Genomic DNA, 27,397 nt, shown 5'->3' with positions numbered 1-27,397 from the left:
TCCCTAGGCGATTCTTTCTTTGCTGTGACACCAGCACACCTGCAGGAGAGCACTCCCAGACCCCGCCACCACCCGCCCCCCACCCCCACCCCCGCACACACAGGACAGGGGCTCTGTCAAAGCTGCTTCCCCAGGTGTGAGCTCAGGGAAAGGTTCGGGTCACTCCTCCAAGGTCTGTTTTGAATTAACCTTTATAAGCAGCTCTTGCCCAGTGGCTACTCTCATTTAATTTAAAAACAAGCCCCTGCTGTTTACTGGGTATCTTCCCACATGTATTTCTTTTTGTTTGTTTGTTTTTGTTTTTGTTTTTAAAAAGAATTGTTTATTTACTGAACCTGGGGCAGATTAGATACACAACCAATTTTAAGTTTACATCTTTTAACTCAATTTTGAAGTGTTTTCACACACACACAAATTGGCATGCAACAGTTACCCTAAGGTAAAACACAGTCACCTTAAACCGTTGCAGGTATTTTCGCCCAAGGTTGAAAAATTGTTTATCCTGAACATGAGAACCTGTAACAAATTTAAATTAATTATATAAAACTCGTTACTTGTAGTTTTCCCCTTGCAAAGATCCAAAAAAAATGTACAAGTAACTAATATACATCAGTCACAACATAATCCTGGATCATCCCCACACCAAAACTAGATGCTCCTTTAATTTTAAACCCATCATCAGAGGCCAAGAGAAGGTCATTTCGTTTTATACAAAACAAAATTCACACCCACCTGTATTTCTTATTTAATCCCCACCATCAGATGTGCCAAAAGGCTCTGAAGTGTGAAGAAACTGAGGCTCAGGGCAGTTAAGCTTCTTGCCAACGTTTTGCCCTCAGAACAAGTTACCCTCTCAGCTTTGCATCAGCAGGCCCAGCCTTGGCTGCACCGGCTCTGCCGCTGCCAGGGTGGGATGCCTGGATCTCTCAGGCCTTGGTTTTCTCGCCTGTAAAGTGAGGACACGAGAACCTCCTGCACAGGTTGCTGCGAGTGACGCAGTAGAGAGCTCACTCAGGGCTGACCCCCAGGAAGCTTCCGTAACATAACGTGCAGCTGTTGTTCTATACATGGAGCCGTCACGCCAGCCTGGGAGTGAGGACGATGACACTCTGCTTCCCTCCGAGAGTGGCATCTGTGAGCGTGTTTTGGTACAGCGTTAAATGGTAATACTCCATGTAGGCTAGGGGCTGGTGAAAAAAGCTTTCATTTATGGCTGGTGGGAACATAGTACTTCTCTGAAGAACTTGGAAACATGCATCACAACTCTTAACATGAACAATTCTACTTCTAGGAATTTATCCTTAAGAAAAGTGTATAAAGATTATTATTATAATAGTAAAAAATTATTGAACCTAAGTGTTTAACAGTAGGGGGGATTAATCAATTATGATTTAGTTATAGGATGCAATACTCTGCCACAATTAAAAACCATGTTTTAAAAAAAATATAATGTCATGGGAAAATGTTCATGATACATTGTTGAGAAAAAGCAGGCTACAAAATAGTGTGTCCAATGTGATTCTATGTTTGTGGAAAGAACTCTGTGCTGAATGTACCATTTACTCTTTCCCTCTTACTTGTGACAAACAGACAAATTTATATACATCCTCAGTTTAGCATTGGCTGGAGATTGTTTGCACAACAGATTAAGTTGGCCTTCTACTTTTTGATTTTCAATAAAGCTTTTGGGTTAATGCAGGGTCTGCTGGATTTTGAGTCACCTGAGGATTTGGAGATGGACCCAGGTGATCTAGAAGGAGGTTCGGCTAAGGTACTGGATATTAAATATCATTCTATGTACTAACTGCTAATGGTGTTTGCCTATACATGGAAGGACTTAAGAGCAATTTTGTTTTCTTTGTTTATGATCTTTATTGTGTAAATTTTCTAAAATAATATGCATCCTATAATTCATAGTCAGGAAAAAACAAAAAAATAAAGACAATTTCGAAGTGGGGATTTGTAATAGGATTAAGTGGTAATATATCTTCTTCCTTCCACATAAAAATGTTTTACTGGAATACAAAAGTAAGCGAAGGTGTAAAATGCATACATAAAAGACTGGAAGTAAATATAATAAAATCCCTTCAGTGGTTTTCCTGCATGGTAGGATTATGAATAATTTATATTTACTTCTTTGTACGCCTTAGTAAATCTATATACATTATGCCCTGTTCCCTTCCAAATGTGTGTGTATATGTGTGTGAATTCTAAGACAACCAAGAAGAAACTTGGAAGAAGTGATGGCCACACCAGACTGGGAAGAAATTTGTGGCTTGGAAGTGGGTTTTTTCAATTTTTCTATTATAAAATTCTGGTTTTAACAAGAATAATATGAGGCATGTGTCTCAAGGGGCAGTCATTTGCATGTCCTCTCTGCTCAGATGGTGCTGTGGGGATGCCTTTAGATTAAAGGAAGCTCAAGGCACAGGTAGTAATTTTATAGCCTGGAGCAAATGCAGGTAGCCTGGTTTAAAGGAGTTTAATAATGTTTGTAAGAATTTACCCTGAGTTAGAGAGGTTTAGTAACGTTTGTACGAGTCCTATATCACACACTGTAAAGCTAGCCACCTGCGGTGTTTGTGGGAGGAGGGTTAGTGGGAAGGAGAGGGAATAGGTAGCCGTTGAGTCTCTAAAAGCACATTGAGTTTCAAGTATTTCGGAAAGAGGAAGATGCCTGGTGTAAGAACTTTTAATCCTTTGTTAATGACGTTACAATAAACTTGGGTGAGAGTGTGTTGTCTTCCACCAGGACCTGGAACACATTTACCCTGAGTAAGAAGGTAAGAATCCATGGGAAATCGTTCAGTGGAGGCAGCATGCTCTGCTCCATTCATCAGCCCCATCACGCATATCTCTTATCCAAAGATGCTAATCTTCAGTTTAAGTAGAGATTAAGAAAATGCACAACGCTTTGCTTACATCATGCAGTAGAGGATAAGAAGAGGTGGGGCTATAGGCGGAGCAGCAAAGAGCTAGCTCTCTGTTCTTTGTTGTAGAAGTTGATGTGTTAAAAAAAAAAAAAAAATGGACGAAGCCAAAATCTTTTTGTTTGTATTTACCAGATAACAGATAGATGTGCTATGTAGGTAGCAGGGGAATAAAATACGGAAACCCTAAGCAAAAGACTTTCAAGCTGAAACAACCATCCCTATCACGTCCTAAGTGTCACAATAGTAATAATTGGAACGTTGGTCTGTTAAATTAGGTTTGCCCTTAAAGCTGGGTCTTTATGCTGTTTGGGAGGTGCAGATCACGTTGGCTTACCTCTTTGGCATCTTTAATGGTGATAGAATATGGGAAGGGCAGGGGGAGGAGAGGAGAGAGAAAGGGCAGAGCTCCGGGAAATTCAGTGTGGCAAATGCCACCGTTATGGTGTTTACACATAAATCATTAGTAAACCTCTGCACAGCAGCCCATTCTTTGCCTCTAAAGTTTACAAATATCCTCCTCTGGAATGGTTTTAAGTATAATTTTACCCATAGGAATAAGACTGTCACATTAAATACAGGAATATGATACTCAGATTGTACTTTTCAATAGGCCCTGGGGGTAGGGGAGTAAAAGGGAGAGCACCCTATTTAAAAGGGCTGGGGTTTTCATGCTTTACAAAAGCTCAGGATGTTTCTTATATAGGCAGAATATAATGTCCATGATTTTATGAACTTCATTCTTCATTAGTACAAGGTGCAGAAAGTGTAATTATTTTGCTTGTGTGTGCGTGTGTGTGTGTGTATCATATATTGTACTTAAACCAGCAAATATCCTTAGCTACCATTCTTTGGGAGCAGGGAAACAGGTTGATGTACCTACCTTCTCAGTCACTTCATGCTGGCTGGATCCATGGCTCCTTATCTCTGTCCTGTTTCCCTTCTTCCCTTGGTAGATGGTTTACCTTTTGATTTCCAGCAAGGCATTTGCTTTCCACAGAATGGGCCAGAGAGAACCAAGGATTCAGCCTTCTCAGACGACCTACAACAAGCTTTGGCCATGATGGAGGATTTGATCAAGTCCTGTGAGTTGGCTGTGGACCTGGCAGCAGTCACTGGATGTCCGGTATGTTCCATAGCAAGTGCTGGGACATTTCAACAAAAGGCAGGAACAGTATTACAAAGGTAGCAGATACTGTGGCAAAGTTAGAGAACTGATCTGTGGGAAAGGAATTTGACTCTGGAGGAAAGTTACCTAAATCGGTCAGTAAACCTGTGCTACGAGATTCCAAGCAGCGCCTCAGCATTTTTAGGAATCTTGGGTTGTGGCCCTTGGGATCCTGAATGTTGAAACTGACCCATACTCTGGAAAAAGCAAGAACTCAGGGACCAGAACATATTGGGCGGGGGAAGGTGCTGAGGGAGTAACTTATTTTCTCACTCGTGGCACCATTAAAATATTAAAAGATTTTGCCTCTTGAGTTATATTTTCTCTGTGAAAATTACTTTGAAAATGGGTCCTAAGTGAACATCTAACCCCATTTTACATCACAGATCCCAGAAGAGGCCCAATAAGCATATATTGTACATCCCTTAATCCAAGTGCTTAAAGAAAAATACCAAAAGAGAGAGTGCGTGGGGGTTGAGCCATCTCAACTCTGGCGTTAGAGTTAATCCCAAGCAGGCCAGACCCAGGCATTCCAGGCAAACTATCCTCTATAACTGTATCATTGCCCTGGGACTGGGACATAATTAATATTCAGCTGGTTTTCACTGTGAGCTACTCTAGATTTTGACTCAGGGGTATTTTCTGTCATTGTCATGACAAATTACCCCAAACTTGGTGCCTTCGAATAGTGCAAATTTATTGTCTTACAGTTCCACAGATCAGGAGTACAACATAGTCTCACTGGGCTAAAATCAAGGTGTCTGCCTTCTGTTCTGGAGGCTTTAGGAGAAAATCTCTTTCACTGCCTTTTCCAGTTTACAAAGGCCACCCACTCACTTCCTCCGCTCATGGCATCTTCCTCCCTCTTCAATGCCAGCAACGGGGGGTTGAGTTCTTCTCACATCATATCACTCAGACCTTCCCTTCTTTCTCTTCCACCTTTAAGGACTCTTGTGATTATATTGGGCCCAACCAGTTAATCAAGGATAATCTCCCCATCTCAAAGTCAGCTGGTGAACAACCTTAATTCATTTGTCACGTAACCTGACCTAGTCTCAGGCTCCAGGGATTAGGACATGGACATCTTTGGGAGGCCATTCTTCTGCCTCCCACACAGGGATCAAGCATTCAGAGAATTGTTGATACATGTCACACAGATAATTTCCTTCTCTTTTTTACCTTTTCATTTTTACCTGGATTTAACATACTGTTTATTGAGGTCTGGGTAGATGAAATGACCTTTCTTTTCTTTCCTTGTCAGAAATCAAACCACGCAAATTAATTAGGGGCAAAAAACCCTGTGATTTTTGATTTCCCTCCCTCCTGGTTTTCCTCTGGCCAGCATCTCAGAAACAGCCCCACTGGGTTTGCTGAGATCTGGGCAGCGATGCTATTACTGTCCCCTGGGACTCCAGAATGCTCTCTGCTTACTACTGATGCAAGATTCAAGAGGGTATTCATGAACCATGGGGTGTGTGGCAGAGGGGATTGTTTTCTTGATGATAACTGTTTCCTTCTTTGGCTTAAGGAAAGTCAAGAGAGCAATTTGTTTAATCATTTGGAACATCTTTCTGTTCTTCTTTTCGTCTTTGAACACATGTCAGCTACCCCTATCAGATGTCCCTTTCCCTGAATCAAAAGAGTGTCCTGGAACCTGTAGTCAGGGCAGGAAACTCCCAGCTATTATTCTGAGTGTAAGTAACATAGGAAGAGGAAGTTATGAGAAAAGAATGATTAAAATGTGAGTAAATAGCAATCTACTCTGATTTCATTCCAAGCTGGTTTGCATGCAAATAAGATGAATGAGTTTATAGAATTTTAGAGATTTTTTAACACCAAGGCAAAGAACTTTTCTCCCCCATGTGTCCTGAGAATTACACCTTTGACATACACTCTGTGGTTTCTTTTTCACTAAGACTTTAACTTGCTTTACATCTAATACAGTAAGTAATGTATCCTGACAGTTTTGTATAATCCTACTGAATTATGGAAGAGCAGGCATTGGACTTTTCAACTTTCTGATTCAGAAACAGGTCCATGGAAAGAAGAGGTGACTCACCCCAGTCACATGGTCATCAGCCAGGACTACTTCTTGGATCTCTTCACTCCCTATCCAGGGTGCCAACCTCTCAACACATTATTCATCTGATTCTGTTTAGAGTTTACTAACAACTCAACTACTGTTAGCTCAGATCTAATGATTCTGAGATTCTTTGCGTCAGCTTTGTAGAACTTTATCACAAGGTGTTTACCATCACATGCTGTAAATAGAGATGAATCCAGAACTTAACTTCTTAGTTTCTCTATTGACATCCAATATTAACCTGGTTTTGTGAAGAAAAGAAATTGAACTTGGTGGGATGAATTCATAATTAAAACGACTAGAAAAAAATGCCTTTCTGATATTTACATTTTCTCCCTCTTGTGTATACTCAGTTAGTTCTTGGTTTAATTTAATCACAGAAGATTTAAGAAAAAAAATTTTTTTATTGGAGTATAATTGCTTTACAATGGTGTGTTGGTTTCTGCTTTATAACAAAGTGAATCAGTTATACATATACATATGTTGCCATATCTCTTCCCTCTAGAAAAAATTTTTTAAGAAAATTTGTTTTGTGGAACACTGAGATGTAATTTATTTCCCTCTCTTTACAAAAAAAAAAAGTTCCCCCCCTATTCAATTCAGTGCGTAAAATATAGATGCATTTAGAGTTCTTTTAAATCCTCGCTTGCCAGGAACATGTTCCAAGGTTGAATAGTAAAGGTTGAATGAAATATTTTATTTTCTGAAACAAATTTATGTTACTCGATAAAGGAATTATTTTTATTGCAAATTTATTGTGGGCTAGGGCCAGGTATTTTATTTTCTATTTTAAATTTTATTTATTTATTTATGGCTGTGTTGGGTCCTCGTTTCCGCGCGAGGGCTTCCTCTAGTTGTGGCAAGCGGGGGCCACTCTTCATCGCAGTGCGCGGGCCTCTCACTATTGCGGCCTCTCTTGTTGCGGAGCACAGGCTCCAGACGCGCAGGCTCAGTAATTGTGGCTCACGGGCCCAGTTGCTCCGCGGCATGTGGGATCTTCCCAGACCAGGGCTCGAACCCGTGTGCCCTGCATTGGCAGGCAGATTCTCAACCACTGCACCACCAGGGAAGCCCTATTTTCTATTTTAGTTCCCACTTTCCTTACCATAGTGTTGGCTGCAGAGATAAGGCTGAGTAAATAATCTTGATGACTCAGTGGAATTGCCTTGTACATCATCCCACCCTCACAGCACCTATGTTAAAGGGTGATTGTGAGGCATAAATGAGGATTAAATCATAGGGCACCTAGCACTATACCTGGCACCTGGTAGATGCTGAATAAAGGGCCCCAGTGCTGACTTATTTGTGTACTTAGGCTGGAAAGGAAGGAACCCCTTTGCTTCTGGCAGTTGTAATCACAGGCCCCTCAGTCCCACAGCTTCTACTTTTCACTTCTGGACCAGGCTTTGTGCTAATTCACTTATCCAGATGTTTCCTGCCTCTTTGTACAAGAAGTATATAGCTCTGTCCCTTTAGCTGTCTTTGCCAGGAGTGAAAACCTGGACCCCCAAAAGAAGTCTCCTTCTGGAGGCTAGTTCTCCTACGTTCACTCTCTCAGTCAGATTCTTCATTTGGTTAATGTAGTCACATTTGAAATTCTTACCTCAGAGCTCTTACCTACAAAATGTCCACACATGAAAATGGCAGCATTTACTAGATTATTTTGCCATCATTTCCCATATCAGGGAGACCATCTGACATTTCATTTGCTGATTTGTTTGGGGCAGCCCCTATGTTGTATCTCTGAGCTCACACCCATCAGATTCATCAACACACCAAAGTGATGGCCACACTATTACGTCACTAGTGGAAAAACTGGTTGAGGCTACATTCATTTCCTAGAGCTGTGATAACAAAGCACCACAAATTGGGTGGCTAAAACACACAAAAATGTATTCTCTCACGGTTCTGGAGGCAAGAAGTCCAAAATCAAGGTTGTCGGCAGGCCCATTCCTCTGAAGGCTCTAGGGAAGAATCCTTCCTTGCTTGTCTCCTGGCTTCCTTGGCTTATAGCTGCATCACTCCAATTTCTGCCTGTCGTCCTAACTGTCTTCTCTATGTGTGTGTCTTTGTTTTCTTATAAGGACACCAGTCATTGGATTAGGGCCCACCCTTATCCAGTATGACCTCATTTTAACTAATTACATCTGCAAAGAGCCTATTTCCAAATAAGGTCACATTCTGAGATCCTGGGTGGACATGAGTTTTTTGGGAAATACTATTCAAGCCAGTTCAAGGTCATCACTGAATTAGCTTCCTCACATTGCTGAGCATTTAGCTTCATGTCCCCTCAGGCACTCACTAAATGCCAATAAATGATTCCATACTTTAGGGCACAAGTATCTGCAAGAGGTTGTACACGTAGTCTCTGGCCTTGGGACCAACTCCTGTCTGACTGGAAAGAAAGGATACATATGGTTGAAAAGATGGCCAAGGGTCATCCTTGGTCCTGTTCAGAGCAATCCCCCTACCCTCTTCCCTTTGGAGGCGGAGTAGCCTCCACACAGGCATGTGTCCTGGATGACGGTAACGTATGTACACCTGTCCTTCATCACTGCTATACAGGTCATGTGCCCTCGGCCACCACAGGATGGGCCTCAAGCATTGAGATGTCTGATCCCATCACAAGCGTGGTCCTAAGAAAGTTTATGCAAGATGTCCTGAATGATATGTAGCCCATCTCTTCCAACTCATCTCAAAAGACCCAGCAATTCCCTTTAGTGAGCTCCAATGATGACAGGCTTACTGGAAAAGGCAACCATATAGCCTCAGGAAGAGTCAGAACAATGACAGGACAGGGCTCATGGATGTGAGAACTAAACAATTCCAGGCCACAGCAACTCTAGGGCTTTGGCCTGGGAGGGAGCTGGGGTTCTCACCTGTGTGCTCTGCCTATACGTGCCAGGTATGTCCTCTCCCCTCACCGGCCACTGACTGGTTCTTTCCCCCCATTGGTGTCTTTTCCTCTTCCTCATAGTTTCTGATGACTTACCTTCTTCATTTCTCTGCTTCCTTATCATTTAGTCCACCTCCAGCCCTCTCATAAAGCATCTCACAGCTACAAATCTTGCTGCTTACTGCTTCCTCCTTAGTTCTCCTCAGTTCAGACAGGGATCAGATTGGCCATCTGGCACATCTTTTTTACACCGGGCCTCTGTGGTCAGGGGCTGGCCCGTCGCTGGATTCACATCCTTTGGCCAATTGCTTACTAAGGTTCAAACAGCTGTGGCTGTGGGAGGGATGAGAAGTGCAGAGGCTGTAAAGGACAAAAACGTCGCTGCCTAGGGTGGCCTCTTCCGCCTCTACAGCCCACGGCCTTGGCAGACACCTTAACTCACATCACCCAGCCCTCTGCAGGTCATCAGAGTGTACCCCTGGGCTTGTTCCCCCGCTCCCCCAACCTTCTGGCCCCTTTCAGAATTGCTTTTAAAAGCTGTACTATGAAATGATGCCTCCACATTCCCCAGATGTGTTATTAGAAACAGCTTTACCTAAAATCCATTCATCTATCTATTCTGGGATGCGGTTGAAGGTGGGCTCAGTATTTGACACAGTGACCCTTTATGAAGACCCATGGGAGAAATTTCTCTCACGTCTTATTAACAAATTGCCATGCTTTCCCTTAACAACTGGTTTGGGTATGTCTTTGGACATAATGAATCATATAACTCACTAGATTTCCCTCTGTACTGCCTGCTAGAAGGTCAGAGTCTAGTCTGCAAAAAGTTTACATGCTTTATATTGTATGGGTTTTATGTACATCCTCTTCATCTTAACTGCCTTAATCTCTATTTTTTTTCTTCAGCCTAATTTCCTTGGTTAGTTTCTGTCTGCCTATAATGTATATGTTTTTATAAGATGTATCTAATTTTTGAAATGGGGTGAAATATAAATAAATTTTAAAATAGAAACTACTGATTACAGTCGTTCCTGTGGCAAAGGTTAAACATCTACTTTTGCCAGCTGCCTTGACTAAACATATTTCCTGCACTCTATAGGTCTGAACTGTACAAATTGAATGTGTGTAAAGGAGAAAGCAATCACTGAGGGCTGGGGTGGTTCCATTTGAGTGGGTGCAGGAAGGATGTGGATAGAGTGAAAAACTCCTCACTGGTCCTCATGGACCCATCGCCCATCTGTCTGCGGGTGCAGTCAAGCTAAGCCTGTGCAACCTGCAACGGAAGCATCGTGCTTTTAGGAGAGAAGGCCTTGTGACTGGGGCTCTTATTCCTCAATGAGGATTTTATTCACTACATTTAACACGTGTAAATTTTACAAAGCAAAAAGAGAAAAATAGCACTGAAAATATGACACAAGCGCCATAGAAATGACTAGAGTTTATTGCCCTTGAAGTTTTTGTTTTTAGACTTTCAGATATAAAGTCATTCATTTTTTTAAAGGTATTCACAGTTTGTTCAATATAAATAATAAGTTATAAAATGCACATATGTCTAGTAATAATTATCAGAAATTGTAGGGCTTTATCTCAGCTAGATGTAACTCAGGGAAATGTCTCTGTCCTGGTCCTGTTCAAATAATTTTTCCTTTTGGTGTTTTGATTCAGGGAAATAAATTCTTGATTATCTACTTTAAGTGATATAATTTTTGAAAACTACCAGACAAAATACCACATTTCTAGATCATCACACTCCACTACCTTTAGAGAGAGCTCAGAGAAGGCCAGGTCACTTCATTTGGACTTTCAACCAGACATATGATGGTGGAAGGAGACATAGTGTGTGCCTTAGAGCCAAAAAGATGAAATAAAAAATTTGTCATTTGGAATTATCTTTGCACTGTTCACTCACTCTGAAAAATGCAGAGTTGAATGTAATTACCATTTCCATTACAGTGTTATGAAGATTAGGTCATACTAAGCTTTCTCCTTTCAGAACAAATCTCATGTTCTCAGGTTCTCATATACCTGAAGGAGAGGTTAGGATACAGATGGAATACATGGATTACCAAAGATCCATAATGCAGCAAAGATTCTGGCTCTCCCGAACATAATTAAAATATTAATTTCTTGCCCTTTTTAAGTAGTGTCTTGTATCAAAAACAAAGAAGAAGAAATGGAATTCTGCTAGCTAAAATTAATTGCAAGACAAAAATATTGGAGTACCAATATCTTCAAAGTATTGCTAACATGCTTTATGTTTATTACCTTATACAGCTGCACTATTTCCTTATATAACTGAATGATGCCATGCTCAGTGAAGGTCACAAAATTGTAGCTTTGATTAGTGACAGATTAGCCTGACTGGCTCTTATAAGATTGTAAACTTCAAATAAGCATGGTCTGTAATTTGAAAACAGACCCCCTAAGAGTTCTTTCCCGTCAAGTAATTTAACAGCTTCTTTCTGTGTGTGTCTGTGTGTCCCAAAGGACGATATCAGAAAACTGGGCAAGCTGTTGATGCATGGCTCTTTCAACGTCTGGACAGTTCACAAGGATCGTTATAAGATGAAGGATTTAATTCGATTTAAGCCCAGCCAGAGGCAAATCTATCTATTCGAACAGGGAATAGTGTTCTGTAAGATACGAATGGAGCCCAGTGACCAGGGCCTGTCTCCTCACTACAGCTTTAAGAAGTCTATGAAGGTAAAGGGGTCCTATTGCACTTGGGAGTCAGCACAACCCTATGGAGAGAAATGCTGTTATCCGTATTTTACAGATAAGGAAACTGAGGTGAGGTTAACTTACCAAATGCCACACAACAGAGCAAGAATCCACACACAGGCCTGATTCCAGAGTCAGAGCTTGTAATCAGCCACTAGATAGGGCCAGCGCTGGCACAGAGGTGCCTTTGTGCTGGGTGGAGAAAAGGGACCCAATGGCAGCCTGTCTGGACAAACTAATTAAAAAGTACCCTCTTTCCTCCAGGCAGAGGATTGAACGCCTTGGAGATTAGAGCATGGGCTGGATTTCATCTTCTCAACCACGCATCTTTGCATGCAAGTGTAGGCAATATCCTGACCCTGGGGGTGTAGGAACCCATGTCCACACCAAACATTGCCTCTCACCCATATAAGAAATATTTCATAGCTAGCGATCACACGCACACACACACGTGCTCTTGTGATTAAAATTGGTAGTTTATTCATAGTACTTTTTGTTATTTTTGTTTCTTAATGGATGCTAATTCAGTTACTACTATGTAGAGATTTGTGAAATACTCAGGTATTAAAGGAGAGATAATCTTTTTGCTTAAAGTTGAAGGCTACAGCTCTGCATATGGAAACATATAGTCTGTCTTGTCCTCTGAAACAGACAAGACAAATGACACTGTATCAGGTTATGTTTTATGCTCCTTGGGGCTGTTAACAGAGGACAGCAAAACACTTGGAAGGAAGATGGAAGAAGAGAGTAATCAAGGGTAGCAAAGATTAGAGTGGCTGACAGGGATAATTTTTTAATCAGAAAAGATGGTACAGAAAATTTTCTTCTTTCTTTACAATAGTTAATGACACTTTCAATTCGCCAACTTGGAAGGGGGAGCAACAGAAAGTTTGAAATTGCCAACCAAAATGGACTTGAGAAATACATCCTACAGGTAAAATTCATGCCTTCCCCATAGGTGTCCTTTTCCCTTTCCCATTTGGAATAAATGGTGTCCTTTTCGTGTTCCCATGACTCAACCAGTGTTTTTTATCACATTCTAAAGGTCACCCAGAGAATAAAAGTCCTGTCCAATTAATGCACCAGGTGATCTGATACTCATAGTATTTTCTTATTTGTAATTGCAGGCAGCTTCAAAAGAAATCAGAGATTGTTGGTTTTCAGAAATAAGTAAATTATTGCTGGAACAACAAAACAATATGAAAGGTAAGGTTACCCTTGCTGACTTTAGTCTGGAGAGTTATACTGATTCCAACTTTGTAGTGGGTATGGAGATTGGGGATATTGTTAAAGAAAATGCTTTGCCTAGAAAAAAACTGTGGGCACATTTTCATAGTACCTGGAAGCACCTGTGGATGCTTTAGATTGTGTGTGGGTTTTTGTGGTTGTGAGCATGTCCCTTTCACACATACTCCCACATACCCAATTGCCAAGATCCAATTTTCTCAATCAGAAGTCAACAATCTGCAGCCCAGAGGAGGGTCTTCGCCAGAACTCAACCATGCTGGCACCCTCATCTCAGACTTCCAACCTCCAGAACTGTGAGAAATAAACTTCAGTCATTTATAAGCCACCCAGTCCATGGTATTTTGTTATAGCAGCCTGAACCAAGACAGCACACTTGATGAAAATCAGTTAGCCATAGATATAGAATTCTCTGCTGACAGTCTTTTCCTTTAAGCACTTTTGTCATCCCACTGTTTTGTGGCCTCCATAGTTTATGATATGAGTTAAGCTACTTATCTTATTAAAGATTCTTTGCATGTGACAAATTGCTTTTCTCTTGCTGCTTTCCAGATTCTCTGTCTTTTTTTTTTTTTTTTAATGAAAGGGTAATTGACCTACAAAACTATGTTTGTTCCAGGTGCACAACACAGTGGTTCAGTATTTCTATACACAAAGTATTGCTATAATTTATGTCAAAAAGTATACTGCCTGGGACTTCCTTGGTGGTCCAGTGGCTAAGACTCTGAATTTCCACTGCAGGGGGCATGGGTTCAATCCCTGGTCAGGAAACTGAGATCCCACATGCCACACGGCACAGGGAAAAAAAAAAAAGTATACTGCCTATGTTTTCTTTCAGGAGTTTTATGGCTTCGGGTCTTACATTTAAGTCTTTAATTCATTTTGAGTTTACTTTTGTATATGGTATGAGAAAGTAGTCCAATTTGATTCCTTCACATGTAGCTGTCTGGTTTTCCTAACACCATTTATTTGAGACGCTGTCTTTTTCGCATTGTATATTCTTTCTCGCCTCCTTTGTCATAGATTAATTGCCCACATAAGTGTGGGTTTATTTCTGGGCTCTCTATTCTATTCCATTGATCTATGTGTCTGTTTTTGTGCCACTACTATATTGTTTTGATTACCGTATCTTTGTAGTATAGTTTGAAATCATGGCTCATGATACTGCCAGCTTTGTTCTTCTTTCTCAAGATTGTTCTGGCTATTCAGGATCTTTTGTTTCCATACAAATTTGGAATTATTTCTTCTACTTCTGTGAAAAATGCCATTGGTATTTTGATAGGAATTGCATTGAATCTGTAGATTGTCTTGGGGAGCATGGTCATTTTAACAATATTGATTCTTCCAATCCATGAGCATGGTATAACTTTCCATTTGTTTGTGTTGTCCTCAGTTTCTTTCATCAATGTCTTATAGTCTTCTCTCCTTGGTTAGATTTATTCCTAGGTGTTTTATTCTTTTTGATGCAATTGTAAATTAGATTTTTTTCTTGATTTCTCTTTCTGATAGGTCATTGTTAGTGTATAGAAATACAACAAATTTGTGTATATTACTTTCATATCCTGCAACTTTATGTAACTAGTTGCTTTTCCCTTGCTGCTTTTAAGATTCTCTCTTTATTGTTATTTTTTACCAATTTAATTACAACGTGTCTTAGTGTGGATCTCTTTGGGTTTATCTTGTTTGGGACTCTCTGTGCTTCCTGGACCTGGATGTCTGTTTCCTTCCCCAGGCTAGGGAAGTTTTCAGCTATTATATCTTCAAATAAGTTATCTGCCCCTTTCTCTCTCTCTTCTCTTTCTGGAACCCCTATAGTGCCAATGTTAACATGCTTGATGTTGTCCCAGAGGTCTCTTAAAGTATCCTCATTTTTTATAATTCCTTTTCTTTTTTCTGGTCAGCTTGGGTGATTTCCAGTATTCTGTCTTCCAGTTTGCTGATCCGCTCCTCTGTATCATCTAATCTACTGTTGATTCCTTCTAGTGTATATTTTGTTTTAATTATTGTATTCTTCAGCTCTGCTTGGTTCTTTATATTTTCTAACTCTTTAAAAATTTCTCTCTGTGTTCATCTATTTTTCTTTTGGGCTCATTGAGCATTTTATGATCATTACCTTGAGCTCTTTATTGGGTAGATAAGTAATAAGTATTCCCTAATATTTCTTCTGGGGTTTTATCTTGTTCCTTCATTTGGAACATATTCCTCTGTCACCTCATCTTGCCTAATTCTCTGTTTTTATTTTTATATATTCTAGGTAAGTCAGTTACGTTTCCCAATGTCAGAGAAGTGGCCTTATGTAGGAGATGCTCTTTGGGACCCAACAGCCCGCTTCTCTTTGGTCACCAGAGTGATGTGCTCTAGGGCTGCCTCCTATGTGGGCTGTGTGGACCCTTCTGTTGTGATGAGGCTGACTACTGTAAGCACACTTGTAAGCAGGGCTGGCCCCCATCCCAGTTGGCTGCCAGGCTCTGCCTCTTGGAGGAGGCTGCCTACCTGCTGGTAAGCAGTGCTAGGTCCTGGCACAACTGGCTACACGGCTCAGGGGTTCCCAGGACTAGTGCCGGCCCACTGGTGAGTGGGTCTGGGTCCCGGGCCTTCTGGTGGGTGGGGCTAGATCTCTGAATGGCTGGAGGCTCATGGGGTCCTAGGGTATCAGGCCTGCTGCTGGGTGGGGCTGTGCCCCAGAACTAATCATCTAGAGGGAGGATTCCAAAGTGGCACTTGCCAGCACCAGTGTCATCATGGTAGAATGAGCTCCTAAAGATGGCTGCTGCCAGCATCTATATTCCCAGGGGGAGTCCCAGTTGCCTCCTACCTCTCTGGGAAGCTCTCCAAGATTATCAAGTGGGTCTGCCCCAGGCTCCTTTCAAACTATTTCTTCTGCCCTGGGTCTTGGAGCATGTGAGATTTTGTGCATGCTCTTTAAAAGTAGAGCCTCTATTTCCTAGAGCCCTCTAACTCTCCCAAAAGTAATCCCCACTGGCCTTCAAAGCCAGACACTCTGGGGGCTCATCTTCCCAGTGCAGGACCACTGAGCTGGGGTGCTCAACATGGGACTTGTACCTCTTGCTCCTTAGGGAAAACTTCTGCAATTGTGATTATACTCCCGTTTGTGGGTTGCCTATACTGCTTTTGACTATACTGCTTCTCTGCCCCTCCTACCCATCTCATTGTGGTTCCTTCTTTATATCTTTAGTTGTGGAAAATCTTTTCTGCTAATCTTCAGGTGGTTCTCATCAATAGTTGCTCTGTAAATAGTTTTAATTTTGGTGTGGCCATGAAAGGAGGTGAGCTCACAGTCTTCCTACTCTGCCATCTGGGCTGTCTCTCCTTTCTTTGTCTTTTGACAGTTTGATTATGTTAGGTATAGGTGTGGGTCTCTGAGTTTTTATTTCTTGGAGTTTGTAGATCATCTTGGATATATAGATTAGCATTTTTCATCAAAGTTTGGAAGTCTTTGCCCATTATTTCTTTAAGTATTCTTTCAGTCCCTTTTTTCTCTCCTCTGGCATTTCCATTATGCTTGATATACTTGGTGTGTTGATATGCTTGTTGGTGTCCTATAGGTCTTTAAGTCTCTGTTCATTTTTTTTTCATTCTTTTTCTTTCTCTTCCTCAAATTGGATAGTTTCAATTGACCCATATCTAAGTTCTCTGATTCTTTCTTCTGCCTGCTCAAATCTGCTATTGAGCCACTCTAGTGAATTTTTCATTTAAGTTATTATACTTTTCAACCCAAAACATCTATTTGGCCCTTTTTAAATATAATTTCTCTCTATTTATATTCTCTATTTGATGAGATTTTGTTTTCATACTTTTCTTTAGTTCTTTATGTATGGTTTCCTTTCATTCTAAACATTTTTTTTTTAAGCTGGTTTAAAGCCTTGGTCTGTGAAGTGCAGTATCTTGGTTTCCTCAGGGACAGTTTCTATTGACTGCTTTTTTTTCTGTGTATGGGCTATACTTTCTTGTTTCTCTGCACATGTCATAATTTTTCTTTGAAAACTGGACATTTAAAATAACATGATATGGCAACTCTGGAAATCAGATTCTCCTCCATCTCCAGTGTTTGCTATTGTTGCTATTTGTTGTTGTTGTTTTTGTTTATTTACTGACTTTTCTGAAACAATTCTATAAAATCTGTATTCATTGTCATGTGTAGCCACTGAATTCTGTGCTTGGTTCATGACTGGGCAGAGATTTCCTTAAACACCTGAAACCAAAAAGCATTCCAGTCTTTGCCAAGGGGCTCTGTGGATTTTTTTTAAACAAATTTATTTATTTATTTATATTTTATTTTTTGGCTGCATTGGGTCTCCATTGTTGCACACAGGCTTTCTCTAGTTGCGGCGAGTGGGGGCTACTCTTTGTTGCGGTGTGCAGGCTTCTCATTGTGGTGGCTTCTCTTGTTGTGGAGCATGGGCTCTCAGGGTGTGGGCTTCAGTAGTTATGGCACACAGGCTCAGTAGTTGTGGCTCGTGGGCTCTAGAGCTCAGGTTCAGTATTTGTGGCACACGGGCTTAGTTGCTCTGCAGCATGTGGGATCTTCCCGGACCAGGGCTCAAACCCGTGTCCCCTGCATTGGCAGATGGATTCTTAACCACTGCGCCACCAGGGGAGTCCCTCTACATGGATTTTGAAGCACACCTTCAATATTCAGCCAGACAGGTGACAATTCCACGTTAGCCTTCACTTCCTGTTTGTGCAGAGCCTCAAGATCAGCCAAGGTGAGAGCATAAGCCCTGCTAAGATTTTTCCTGAGCATGCACACAACCCTGGGCATGTGCACAGTGGACTTCTAGATTCTCAGGAATATTTGGAGGTTTTCAAAACCACTATGGATATCTTATTCTTAAGTTTTTCCTTTTAAACTTATTGATTAGCCTATTTTTGCCCCAGCTGATATCCAGTGCCTCAAGCAGCCAAGAAGTTAAACAATCACCCTGGACATTTTCTATAAATGCCCCTGGGGAAAAGGCTTTTCACACTGAGCAAGCTCTTAGTTGGGTTAATAAAGACAGCCTTGCAAGTAGGATATTCCAGGGAATCCCCAGACAACTCAAATAATGACAATCTACTGGGAATGAGACTTTGAAGGAGCTCCAACCCTGTTCTGTCCCTTCCTACAGGTGCTAGCTTGCTAATTTTCACCATGATTGCAGGCTGTTGGCTTCCAAGGCCACCACCGAGAAGAAGGGGTAAGATGGGACTAGGGCAACTAAGACACCACAGAGCTCACTGGTCATACTGAGATTCATCTATTCTTCTTGAATTAATGCTCTCCTAATTGCCTTTGTTTAATTTCCAGCATTCTGAAAATATTGTGTCTGACTATTTTTGTCAGTTTTTTCCATGCTTTCATTGAGGAGAGAATTTTTGGAGGGTTTTTTTTTCCCTGCACCATTTTCACAGATGTCACTCACTGTATTCCCTTTAATCATTAAAAATCATCTTTGCATAGGCTTTACCCTTTCACATTTGTCTTCTCAAGTGATATTAGATAGGAAAATCCACAACAAGCTTCATCAATTGAGTTCTAATATTTCCTTCAGGTAATGTTGCTAGGGTTAAGAGATGCTAGTCTCATGTGGAAAACCTATCTCCTATCATTTATACTGGCAACGATTTTTGTTGTTTACTAAGAAAAATTATGTAAATGTGAAAAGATAAGTTTGTCTTCAGAGACTTAGCAGGAATGAAACCATTTCATGCTCTTTCTGTGTATTCTCTGATCATGAACTAGTCAGGAGGATGTGAGGGTGGGTGTGAGTCGTAAGATGAAGAAAAAGATAAGAAGTGTGATTGGAAAAACCACCACATTGGTTTTCAGTTACAACCAAGTGGCCTAATTTCTCGATTTGCTCTGTAGGCCTCTGCCAGGAAATGGTAACAAGATCATGTAGTTAATTTTAATTTATATGAAGGTAAGATTGGAAAAAAACTATGACTTAATTTTGCTTTTGAACTTTTAATAGTATGCTAAATATTTGTTACAGTAATGGAATATGCGTGCTCTGGGGGCATAATACAGAAACATATAACAACCCTAGTAGAAAAAGTTACTTATTTTCCCCAGAAACAAACATTCTAATAACAATATTGTTCTAGAAATCCTTACTCCCTAGACCAGTGTTTCACAAAGGGTGGTTTAGGGACAGCCTGCACTGGAATTACTTGAAGAGCTTGGGTCAAATGCAGATTCTGGGTCCTAGCCTAGAACTGTAGAATTAGGATAGCCAGGGCTTATGCCTGGGAATATGCATTGTAGCTTATTAAAGTTTCTGAGCAGAGGCCTTAAACTACAATTTTTAAAACAGTTTTATTGAAAAAAAATACAGCTTTATTGAGGTATAATTGACATAATAAATTGCACATATTTAAAGTATACAATTTGATAAATTTTGACATATGTACATACCTGTGAAAGCATCACACAATCAAGATAATGAACACTTATTTCACCCCCAAAATTCTCCTCATGTCTCTTTTTATTACCTTTCTCTTGCCCCTCTCTTACCCCCCTACAGCTCTCCAGGTGATCACTGATCTCATTTCTATCGCTATAGATTACTTTGATTTTTCTAAAATTCCATAAAGAAAATATATAGCATGTACTTTTTTTGGCCTAGCTTTTTTTTTTTTTTTTAATTTATTTTTGGCTGCGTTGGGTCTTTGTTGCTGCACGCAGGCTTTCTCTAGTTGCGGTGAACACCCTTCGTTGTGGTGCGCGGCCTTCTCATTGCGGTAGCTGCTCTTATTGCGGAGCACGGGCTCTAGGCGCGCGGGCTTCAGTAGTTGTGGCACGCGGACTCTAGAGCACAGGCTCAGTAGTTGTGGCGCATGGGCTTAGTTGCTCCGCGGCATGTGGAATATTCCCAGACCAGGGCTCGAACCCGTGTCCCCTCTGCATCGGCAGGTGGATTCTTAACCACTGCGCCACGAGGGAAGTCACAGCATAATTATTTTGAGATGCATTCATGTTGCTTTGTGTAGCAATAGTACATTCCTTTTAATTGCTGTGTAGCATTCCATTGTTTGGATATACCCCAATTTACGTATCCATTTACCTGTTAATGAACATTTGGTTTCTTTCCACTTTTGAGGGGCTATTCTGGATAATGCTGCTATGAACATTTGAGTACAAATCTTCTCCTGGACTTAGGTTTTCATTTCTCTTGGGTAAATACCTAAGAGTGTAACGGTTAGGCCAGATGGCAGGTGCATGTTTAATTTTTTAAGAAATGGCTAAGCTATTTTCCAGTGTGGTTATACCATCTTATACTTCCACAGCAGTGTATGAAAGTTCCATTTGCTCCACATCCTCACCAACACTTGGTATTGTCAGTCTTTTAAAATTTTAAGCCTTCTAATAGGTGTGTAGTGGCATGTTACTGAGGTTTTAATTTGCTTTGATTAATGGTTGAGCGTCTTTTTGTGTGCTTCCGTACCATACATGTATCTTCTTGTTTTCTTATTATTTAGTTTTGAGAGTTTTCTTTAATATATTCTAAATACAAGTCCTTTATTGGATATATACTTTGCAAATATTGTCTTTCAGTATGTAGCTTAGCTTTTCATTCTCTTAAGAGTACCTTTTTAAGGGCAGAAGATTTTAAGTTTTATGAAATACAATTTTTAAAAAATTATGGATCGTACTGTTGGTGTTGTGCCTGAGAAATATTTGTCTAAAGGTCACAAAGATTTTCTCCTATGTTTTCTCCTAGATGGTTTATAGTTTAAGTTTTACATTTAGGTCTCTGATCTATTCTGAGGGGTTTTTATGGTGTATGGTATAAAGTGTCAATCAAAGTTCAATTTTGTGCACATTAATTGTTGTTCTACTACCATTGTTAAAAAGACTCTTCTTCCACCAATTGACTCTTTATGTAAGTGCATCTATTGCTGGATGCTGTATTCTGTTTAATTGATCTATTTGTCTGCCTTGACATCAGTACCTTACTATCTTGATTACTGTAGCTTTATAATGTCTTAAAATCAGATCATTTGAGTCCTTTGATGTTGTTTTTCCTTTTTAAAGTTGTTTTGGCTATTCTATATCCTTTACATTTCTGTATGTAGTTTAGAATCAGCTTGTTGATTTCTATAAGAAAGCTTGCTGGGATCTTGATTGGGATTGTGTAAAATCTATAGATCAATTTGGTGAAGTGACATCTTAACAATATTGAGCTTAATCTACAATCTAGATTTTTAACTAGATCACCCTGCCCTTCCCTGCCCCACAGAAAAACACGTTTGTTGTAAGGTCATGGCATTTATTCAGTTAATAATTCAGAAACACATTTCTTAAGTCTTCCTCAAGTCCTAGCACTGTGTGCTCTAGGTTGTGACAGGAATGTAAAATATAGATAAGAAGCAGAACCAGACGCTAGCAAGTAATTTAGATTAAAAAAAAAAAAAACTGAACTGTAAGATCAGCCCAGAGGTGTGGTCCCAGCCCCTTCCTTTCACAGGCAGGGCAACTGAGGGCCAATTTCACACAGCTTTCCTGCAGCAGGACCAGGTCTCCTGAGCCTGGCTCACCAAGCAGGGTCTGATGAAATGTCACTGCGAGTGATGCCCACAGCAAGGGCTCTAGGAATTCAGAAGGGCCTCCGCGCCCTGTGGGTGAGTGAGCGGGAGTGGGGCCTTGGGCTGGTCCCCGAGAGATGAGACTCCAGGGCAGAACGCAGACTCAGGGGCATCAGGCGACAGGGGAGGGTGGCTTCAGAGGTTGCCAGATCAGGAGCATCAGGACCTCACCCCTGCCCAGCACTCACACGGCTCTGACACCCACGCATTATCACCCCAGTTCATTCCTACACCGCCCGACCCCACCTTCAGCCACCGGGACTGCTGGGCACGATAACTCCGGGACCTCTGGGCAAGGCCTCCGGGCCCCCAGCGACGAGGGCCTCTAAGGCGACAGGACGGGCCCTGGGAGCCGCTGAGGGTGTGGAGACAGGGCCTCTGGAGACAGCCAGGCAGAAGGGGCCTGTGCCCAGAGGCAGTTACAGAGTCAGAGAGGCTCTGGGCTGGGAAGAGAAGAGCGTAACCCGACGCGTGGGACATGGCGGTGCAAGTCAAGGAGGGCGGCAGGCCCTGTGGTTTGGGACAGCCTCCTCCCGTGTGGCCTGACCCCGTGTGACAGGGAGGCCTAGGGACACTGGGAGATGAGGCTCACCGGGCAGGGGCTCTGGCGGCAGGCGGCTTCGCAGGGGCAGCACGGCGCGTGGTACAAGGCAAAGCCTCTTTGTGGCACAAGGCATCGTACAAGGCCGCAGGCCCATCCTAGCAACTGGGCAGCTTGTGCCATCACATGCGTAATAAAGGTGGACCCACGAACCTTTGAAATCACCGAGCTGCCGTCAAGGGAGCATGTTCAGTGATGACTTGGAGCCTGGCTTGAGAGGTTCATGGGTAGAGTGGAAGGAAATGAGGTTGAGAGAGAAGGAGGTAAGCCTCGAGTATCAGTTTGGGTTTAATGCAGGTGCAGGCGGTGAGGGACACTGGAGGTTGAGACCTGGTGCTGTTCTCACAGCTGGGACAACATCCGAACAAAGAATGTGATTCTCATCCTGTCCCAGAAACGCATGATGTTTGCCTTACCAAGCCATGTAATTTGGGCTCGGGTGGAAAAAGTGAGCACTTAATGGGCCCATTGTTTATTTCTTAATTCAGTGCTAATGGAGCTAACTGTGGAAACATGGATGGACTGAGAATCAAGGCACACAGGGGACACAGCAGGATGGGCAGAGAAGTGGGAGGGGTTGCCAAGGCCAAGTGAGCCAGGACTGCAGAAAGGTTTTCCAAATTACTAAGAAAATAAGACCAAGATCTACACACTTTCATCAATTTTTATAGTATTCTGTGTGTACATGTGTATAAAATCAACATGTAAAATCTATTCAAATTGGCTTACATTTGAGAGTGCTGCGTTTTTTTGTTTTTTTGTTTTTTTCATTTCAGGCCGGGGGAATATACAGTTTGAAGCGAGCACTAGGTGTGTACTGATTTTTTTTTTTTAAACAAGTGTTAAATGTTGCAGATAGTTCCTATTGATTCTACATCATTGCTTTCATTGATTTTCTTCAACACTTAGCTTATTACAAGGGATTTCCAATTAAATTTTAATTTAATTTTTCTAATTAAAATATATTAGCTCCCTGACCCCACTGCCAGCCTAGGGTATCTTTCCTAATGCTTGCTTGCTGAGTTGCAGTTGAGTCATACCTGCCGTTCTGAAACCTCCCGTAAATGCCTTTGCTTCTGGCTGTTTTCTGGAACTTTCCTCTGAGGACCTCCAATTCTACTCCTATTTTCACTTGACTGCCCTGCCTCCCACTTTGCATGTTAACTGGTTCAGCTTCCCTCATTCCACCCAGAACTCTCCTGACCCTCATTGTTCCTCTCTTCATTCCTCCCTGTCTGGAGGAAGATACGCGCAGGGTATTCTTTCAGGGTTCAGTTCTCACTGGTGCTCCTTACCCCATCTATTCCTTAGAAACTCTCCATCTCTGATTCCTCTCCCCCTCCAAGGCACTCAGGACGTACCCCATAAATGCTTGTTGAAGAAACCTGTAGCCTGTGATCCAGTTCAGGTACAGCCTGCTTAGTTTTTTAGGCTCATTTGGCCTGTTCCTAATAGAGGCACCCCAGGCCCTAAAACAAAGAGATGATAGTGATGGCAAGGGGTGAGGGCTCTGGTGGACAGCTGAGTCTCCCTCCTCTCTGTACCCATTCCCTTAAGGAGTACCCTATCACAGCATTTAATGTGCTGTATTATAATTTTATGATGTGTCTAAGTTTTCCTCCCCATTAGACCATGAATTTCCTCTAGGGCATAGAGGTTGTCTTATTAGTTTTAGCTTCCCATGGGCCTCATATTATACAAGGGCCTGGCACTCATGTAAGTGCTCAGTAAATATTTAGTGAATAAACAAATTAAAAAACTGGTTGAATAATCACATCAGGCTAGCAGACCACTCTGCAAGCAGAGCTAGGAGGTGATGAGGGTTAGCTCAGGGCACATCTTATTCATCTCAGACCTCCAGTGCCTAGCAAGTGCTTATTTGTTGAGCACTTGAAACAGCTTTTGAGACAATGAAAGGGATTCCATCTCCTCACTTCAGATTTGCAGCCAGTTTGGTGTTAACTATATAATCCAGCAGGTGGTATCCCTTGAACATTCGTTTGCTGAAGGTCACCAGAGAGCTGGGGCAATTCTATACCACAGGTAGAGGAGGAGGAGGAAGCAGGTCCATAAGGCTTTAGCTGGGGATAATCTGGTGTGAGCCAGCACCACTTCAACTAGTACAGAACTAGTGTAGTGAGGTCATGTATATTTCTCTAAAGCAAAGGCAATGAAGTGGAATTTGCACCCTGGATTGAAAATATGGAAAGAGCTACCAGTAGCAAGGAAGTCTCAGTCCCTAGCACGTGCCAGATTAAAGGTAGGATCTGATGGGAGAGTGGGGCATGAAAGCAATGGGGTGATACCAGCTGTGTAGAAGCTGAGGAAGACATTGCTGGATTCTCAGCCCTTCCTTAATTATGTGAGTAAGAAGAAAGGTATAAAATCAGCTTCCTGCTATTCATTTGCATAGATCCAGTTAGGCCAGAATTAAAATGAAAGGCAAATGTTTTACATTGAGAAGTAACTTCCTCTTTGGAAGAGCTGTCCTCTTAAGGAAATGGTTGTAGGCTAAGAGCATTGCCAGAATGTCCCTGCTTTGGAATGAAGACACTGGATGGTGGCACTGTATTTCTTGCTCTATCCAGGGTTTATGGACTTCATCTCCTCCCAAAGCTTTCCTTGGAAAGGTTAGGAGCACTTGATCAGGGGTTTCCTCACAAGATTTCAGCTCTAACTTCTTTGTGTGTCAGTTTTCTGGTAGGCAGAATTGGGCATGGGATCAAAAAGAAAAACAAATGTGGAGGCATTTTTATATTTTGTATTTTAATGACAATAGATTATGTGTTTATGGGGCTTGAATGTGCTGTTTTGGTTGTCATCTTTTCTTTCCTTGACTATTTAAAGATAATCTTTTCCAAAAGATTATGCTTTTACCACTGCCCATAATCAAAGTATTGGGAATTTAGTATTTGAGACTTTGGTTTTAGATTATCATGTGATTAGTTTGGTGGGACATGTAGTATGTCTTCAGGTATACACTTTATTTGGAAAAGGGCTCTGAAAGGAATTTTAGTTCAAAATACATTTATTGAGCACCTATAAACTACAAATTCCTTGTCATTAAGGAAACATACACAGACCACCCCCTACTCCAGCACAAGGCTAACTAGTGTATGTTTCCTCTTCAGACTTCTAGAGCCTTGGATGCTAATGAGCAGGATATGGCAAATTAACAGGAAGACGACCACATAATTAAGAAATTGAATTTTCAGTACTGGTTAACAAATACTAATGGCAATGCCATTTAATAAGGCTGTTATTCTCAATTAGGGTGTGTATGTGTGTTATAAAATTGTATATTTGAAAAATGAAAAATTACCTATTTTCTTCTTAGTACAGACTAGGAAAAGTAAGGCTTGAGAAAAATTGTGGCTGGTGAGAGTTCATGAAATACAGTCCCTAAATTTTCTTCACATGATAAGACCTGTTCCTTTATGTAGCAGAATCTCTGTGAGATATGAAATATTTGTTTTGTTTTCCTATGGAGACATAATTGGCTTGTGAAAAATGCTTTTAAGAAAAGATAAACAATATTTTCATCTCTTAAATAATTGGCTTTATCCCCCGATACTGTCGCTGATCAAGTCATATCTTAGCTTCCCACTCAACAGTGACTCTTCAGATTATCAAGGACTATTAGAATATTGGGCTTATCCACCTTGTATCATAAAATATGTTTTGTTCTTGAGGTGTTTAACTCCTTTTTCATGTTCCAAGAATCCTTTGAAGAGACCTTTAAAAGACCCTTTGCTTGAGGACAGAAGGGCCAACATTGGTACAATCTACAAATTTGCAGATATGAGCCAGTTAATAAAGTTATAACTCCTCCTTTACCCAAAACATAAAGATGTGGATTGTCCAGGTGCTTTCTTTTCTTCCTTCTATCTCTGTCCAGCTAATTCAAGGTCATCAGACTCAAAGGCATGAGGTGAACAGAGGAATAGCTGACATTTAGTTACGGGTATCCTAGTCTAGGCTTGGTTGTAGACTGTGTCCATATATGTTTATGTGTGTCTGTGTGTATCTGTTTGTGTGCACACATGCATGCACACACCTTCAATGCTAGGAAAGCAGGCGGCTTTCAGGGGACAGAAAGACAACATGGGAGTAACTGTTAGGTCGATGTGAGCTTTGGTGACTTTTTCACTAGTTAAGTTCACAAAAAACAGTCAGCTCTTCAAAAGATTGGAGATGCAAGAGGGAGGGGGTATGGGGATATATGTATATGTATAGCTGATTCACTTTGTTATACAGCAGAAATTAACACAACATTGTAAAGCAATTATACCCCAGTAAAGATGTTTAAAAAATAAAATTAAATTTAAAAATAAAATAAATAAATAAAAACCCCACACATGGTAGTATAGTAGAGGCTGTTGAGACCTCATCCACATCCTTTTTATCAGTCAGTTTCGATCTTCAGCTGACCAGAGTCATCCAGCCAAGAAATGCCTAAGAGCTTATGGCCTCCCTCAAGGGCAGCTTGGCTGGCTGGTACAAAAGCCAGCCCTTCTGCCTCAAGATGGGACACTTGTGGTGCCATCCATATTCCAGCATTTCTCAGGGGATCAGGCAGATGCTCGACCTTGGCTGAACCCTCGTCTGCATCTGGCTTCTTCCTTGCTCTGTCTTCTGCCCTCATTGCCTTACACATTTCAGCTGAAAGCCCTTTCTCCTTAACTCGCTTGTACAGTCTGCTTCTGGGAAACCTGACCTAAGACAGTTAGTACCCGGAGAGGTCCTAGAAAGGATGGGATTCTGGTGTTGGGTCACTTGCTGGCCAAATGGCAATGAGGACCCCATTGCTAGTGGTAGGTGGAATGTTGGAAGTGCTGGTCCCTGGCCTATGTAGCAGTTCAATTGCGAAGACCTTCCCTGGTGGTGACCTGGGATCAGATACAGGCAGACAGGGATGCACCAGCTCGTGCAATGTCTCTAGCATTTGAGAGGTTTAGGGAAAGTATTAACTATCAGGAACATGGAACTGGGTGGTTATTGCTAAGCACCACTGATGCACTGAAGAGAGTGAAGAAAGTGACAGCCTCAGATTAATCGCCAATTTAAAGCACAGTGTGAGAATCAGAGGGCCTCCTTTCCAGTGTTCAGCCCCTCATCGCCTACAGCAGAGGGCAGTACTTGAGAAAAGGATGAATTCTCA

The 27,397-nt window shown here is 41.5% G+C and overlaps 1 protein-coding gene across 3 annotated transcripts in view; it reads left to right on the top strand.

Annotated features, from left to right (window-relative positions):
• Positions 1-27,397, top strand: part of MCF2L2 (MCF.2 cell line derived transforming sequence-like 2) — a 245,936-nt gene that overhangs the window by 209,213 nt on the left and 9,326 nt on the right. For all 3 annotated transcript variants that reach the window (XM_036850441.1, XM_036850443.1, XM_036850442.1), the window contains 5 exons: positions 1,700-1,771; positions 3,931-4,056; positions 11,568-11,783; positions 12,643-12,735; positions 12,929-13,007. In XM_036850441.1, the coding sequence (XP_036706336.1) occupies positions 1,700-1,771; positions 3,931-4,056; positions 11,568-11,783; positions 12,643-12,735; positions 12,929-13,007 (586 nt within the window). The remainder of the gene's footprint in view (positions 1-1,699; positions 1,772-3,930; positions 4,057-11,567; positions 11,784-12,642; positions 12,736-12,928; positions 13,008-27,397) is intronic.

The sequence above is a fragment of the Balaenoptera musculus genome, chromosome 4, assembly GCF_009873245.2.
Source record: "Balaenoptera musculus isolate JJ_BM4_2016_0621 chromosome 4, mBalMus1.pri.v3, whole genome shotgun sequence".
NCBI lineage: Eukaryota > Metazoa > Chordata > Mammalia > Artiodactyla > Balaenopteridae > Balaenoptera > Balaenoptera musculus.
Note: the sequence above shows the minus strand (reverse complement) of the source record. Positions and strands in the feature narration are given on the sequence as shown.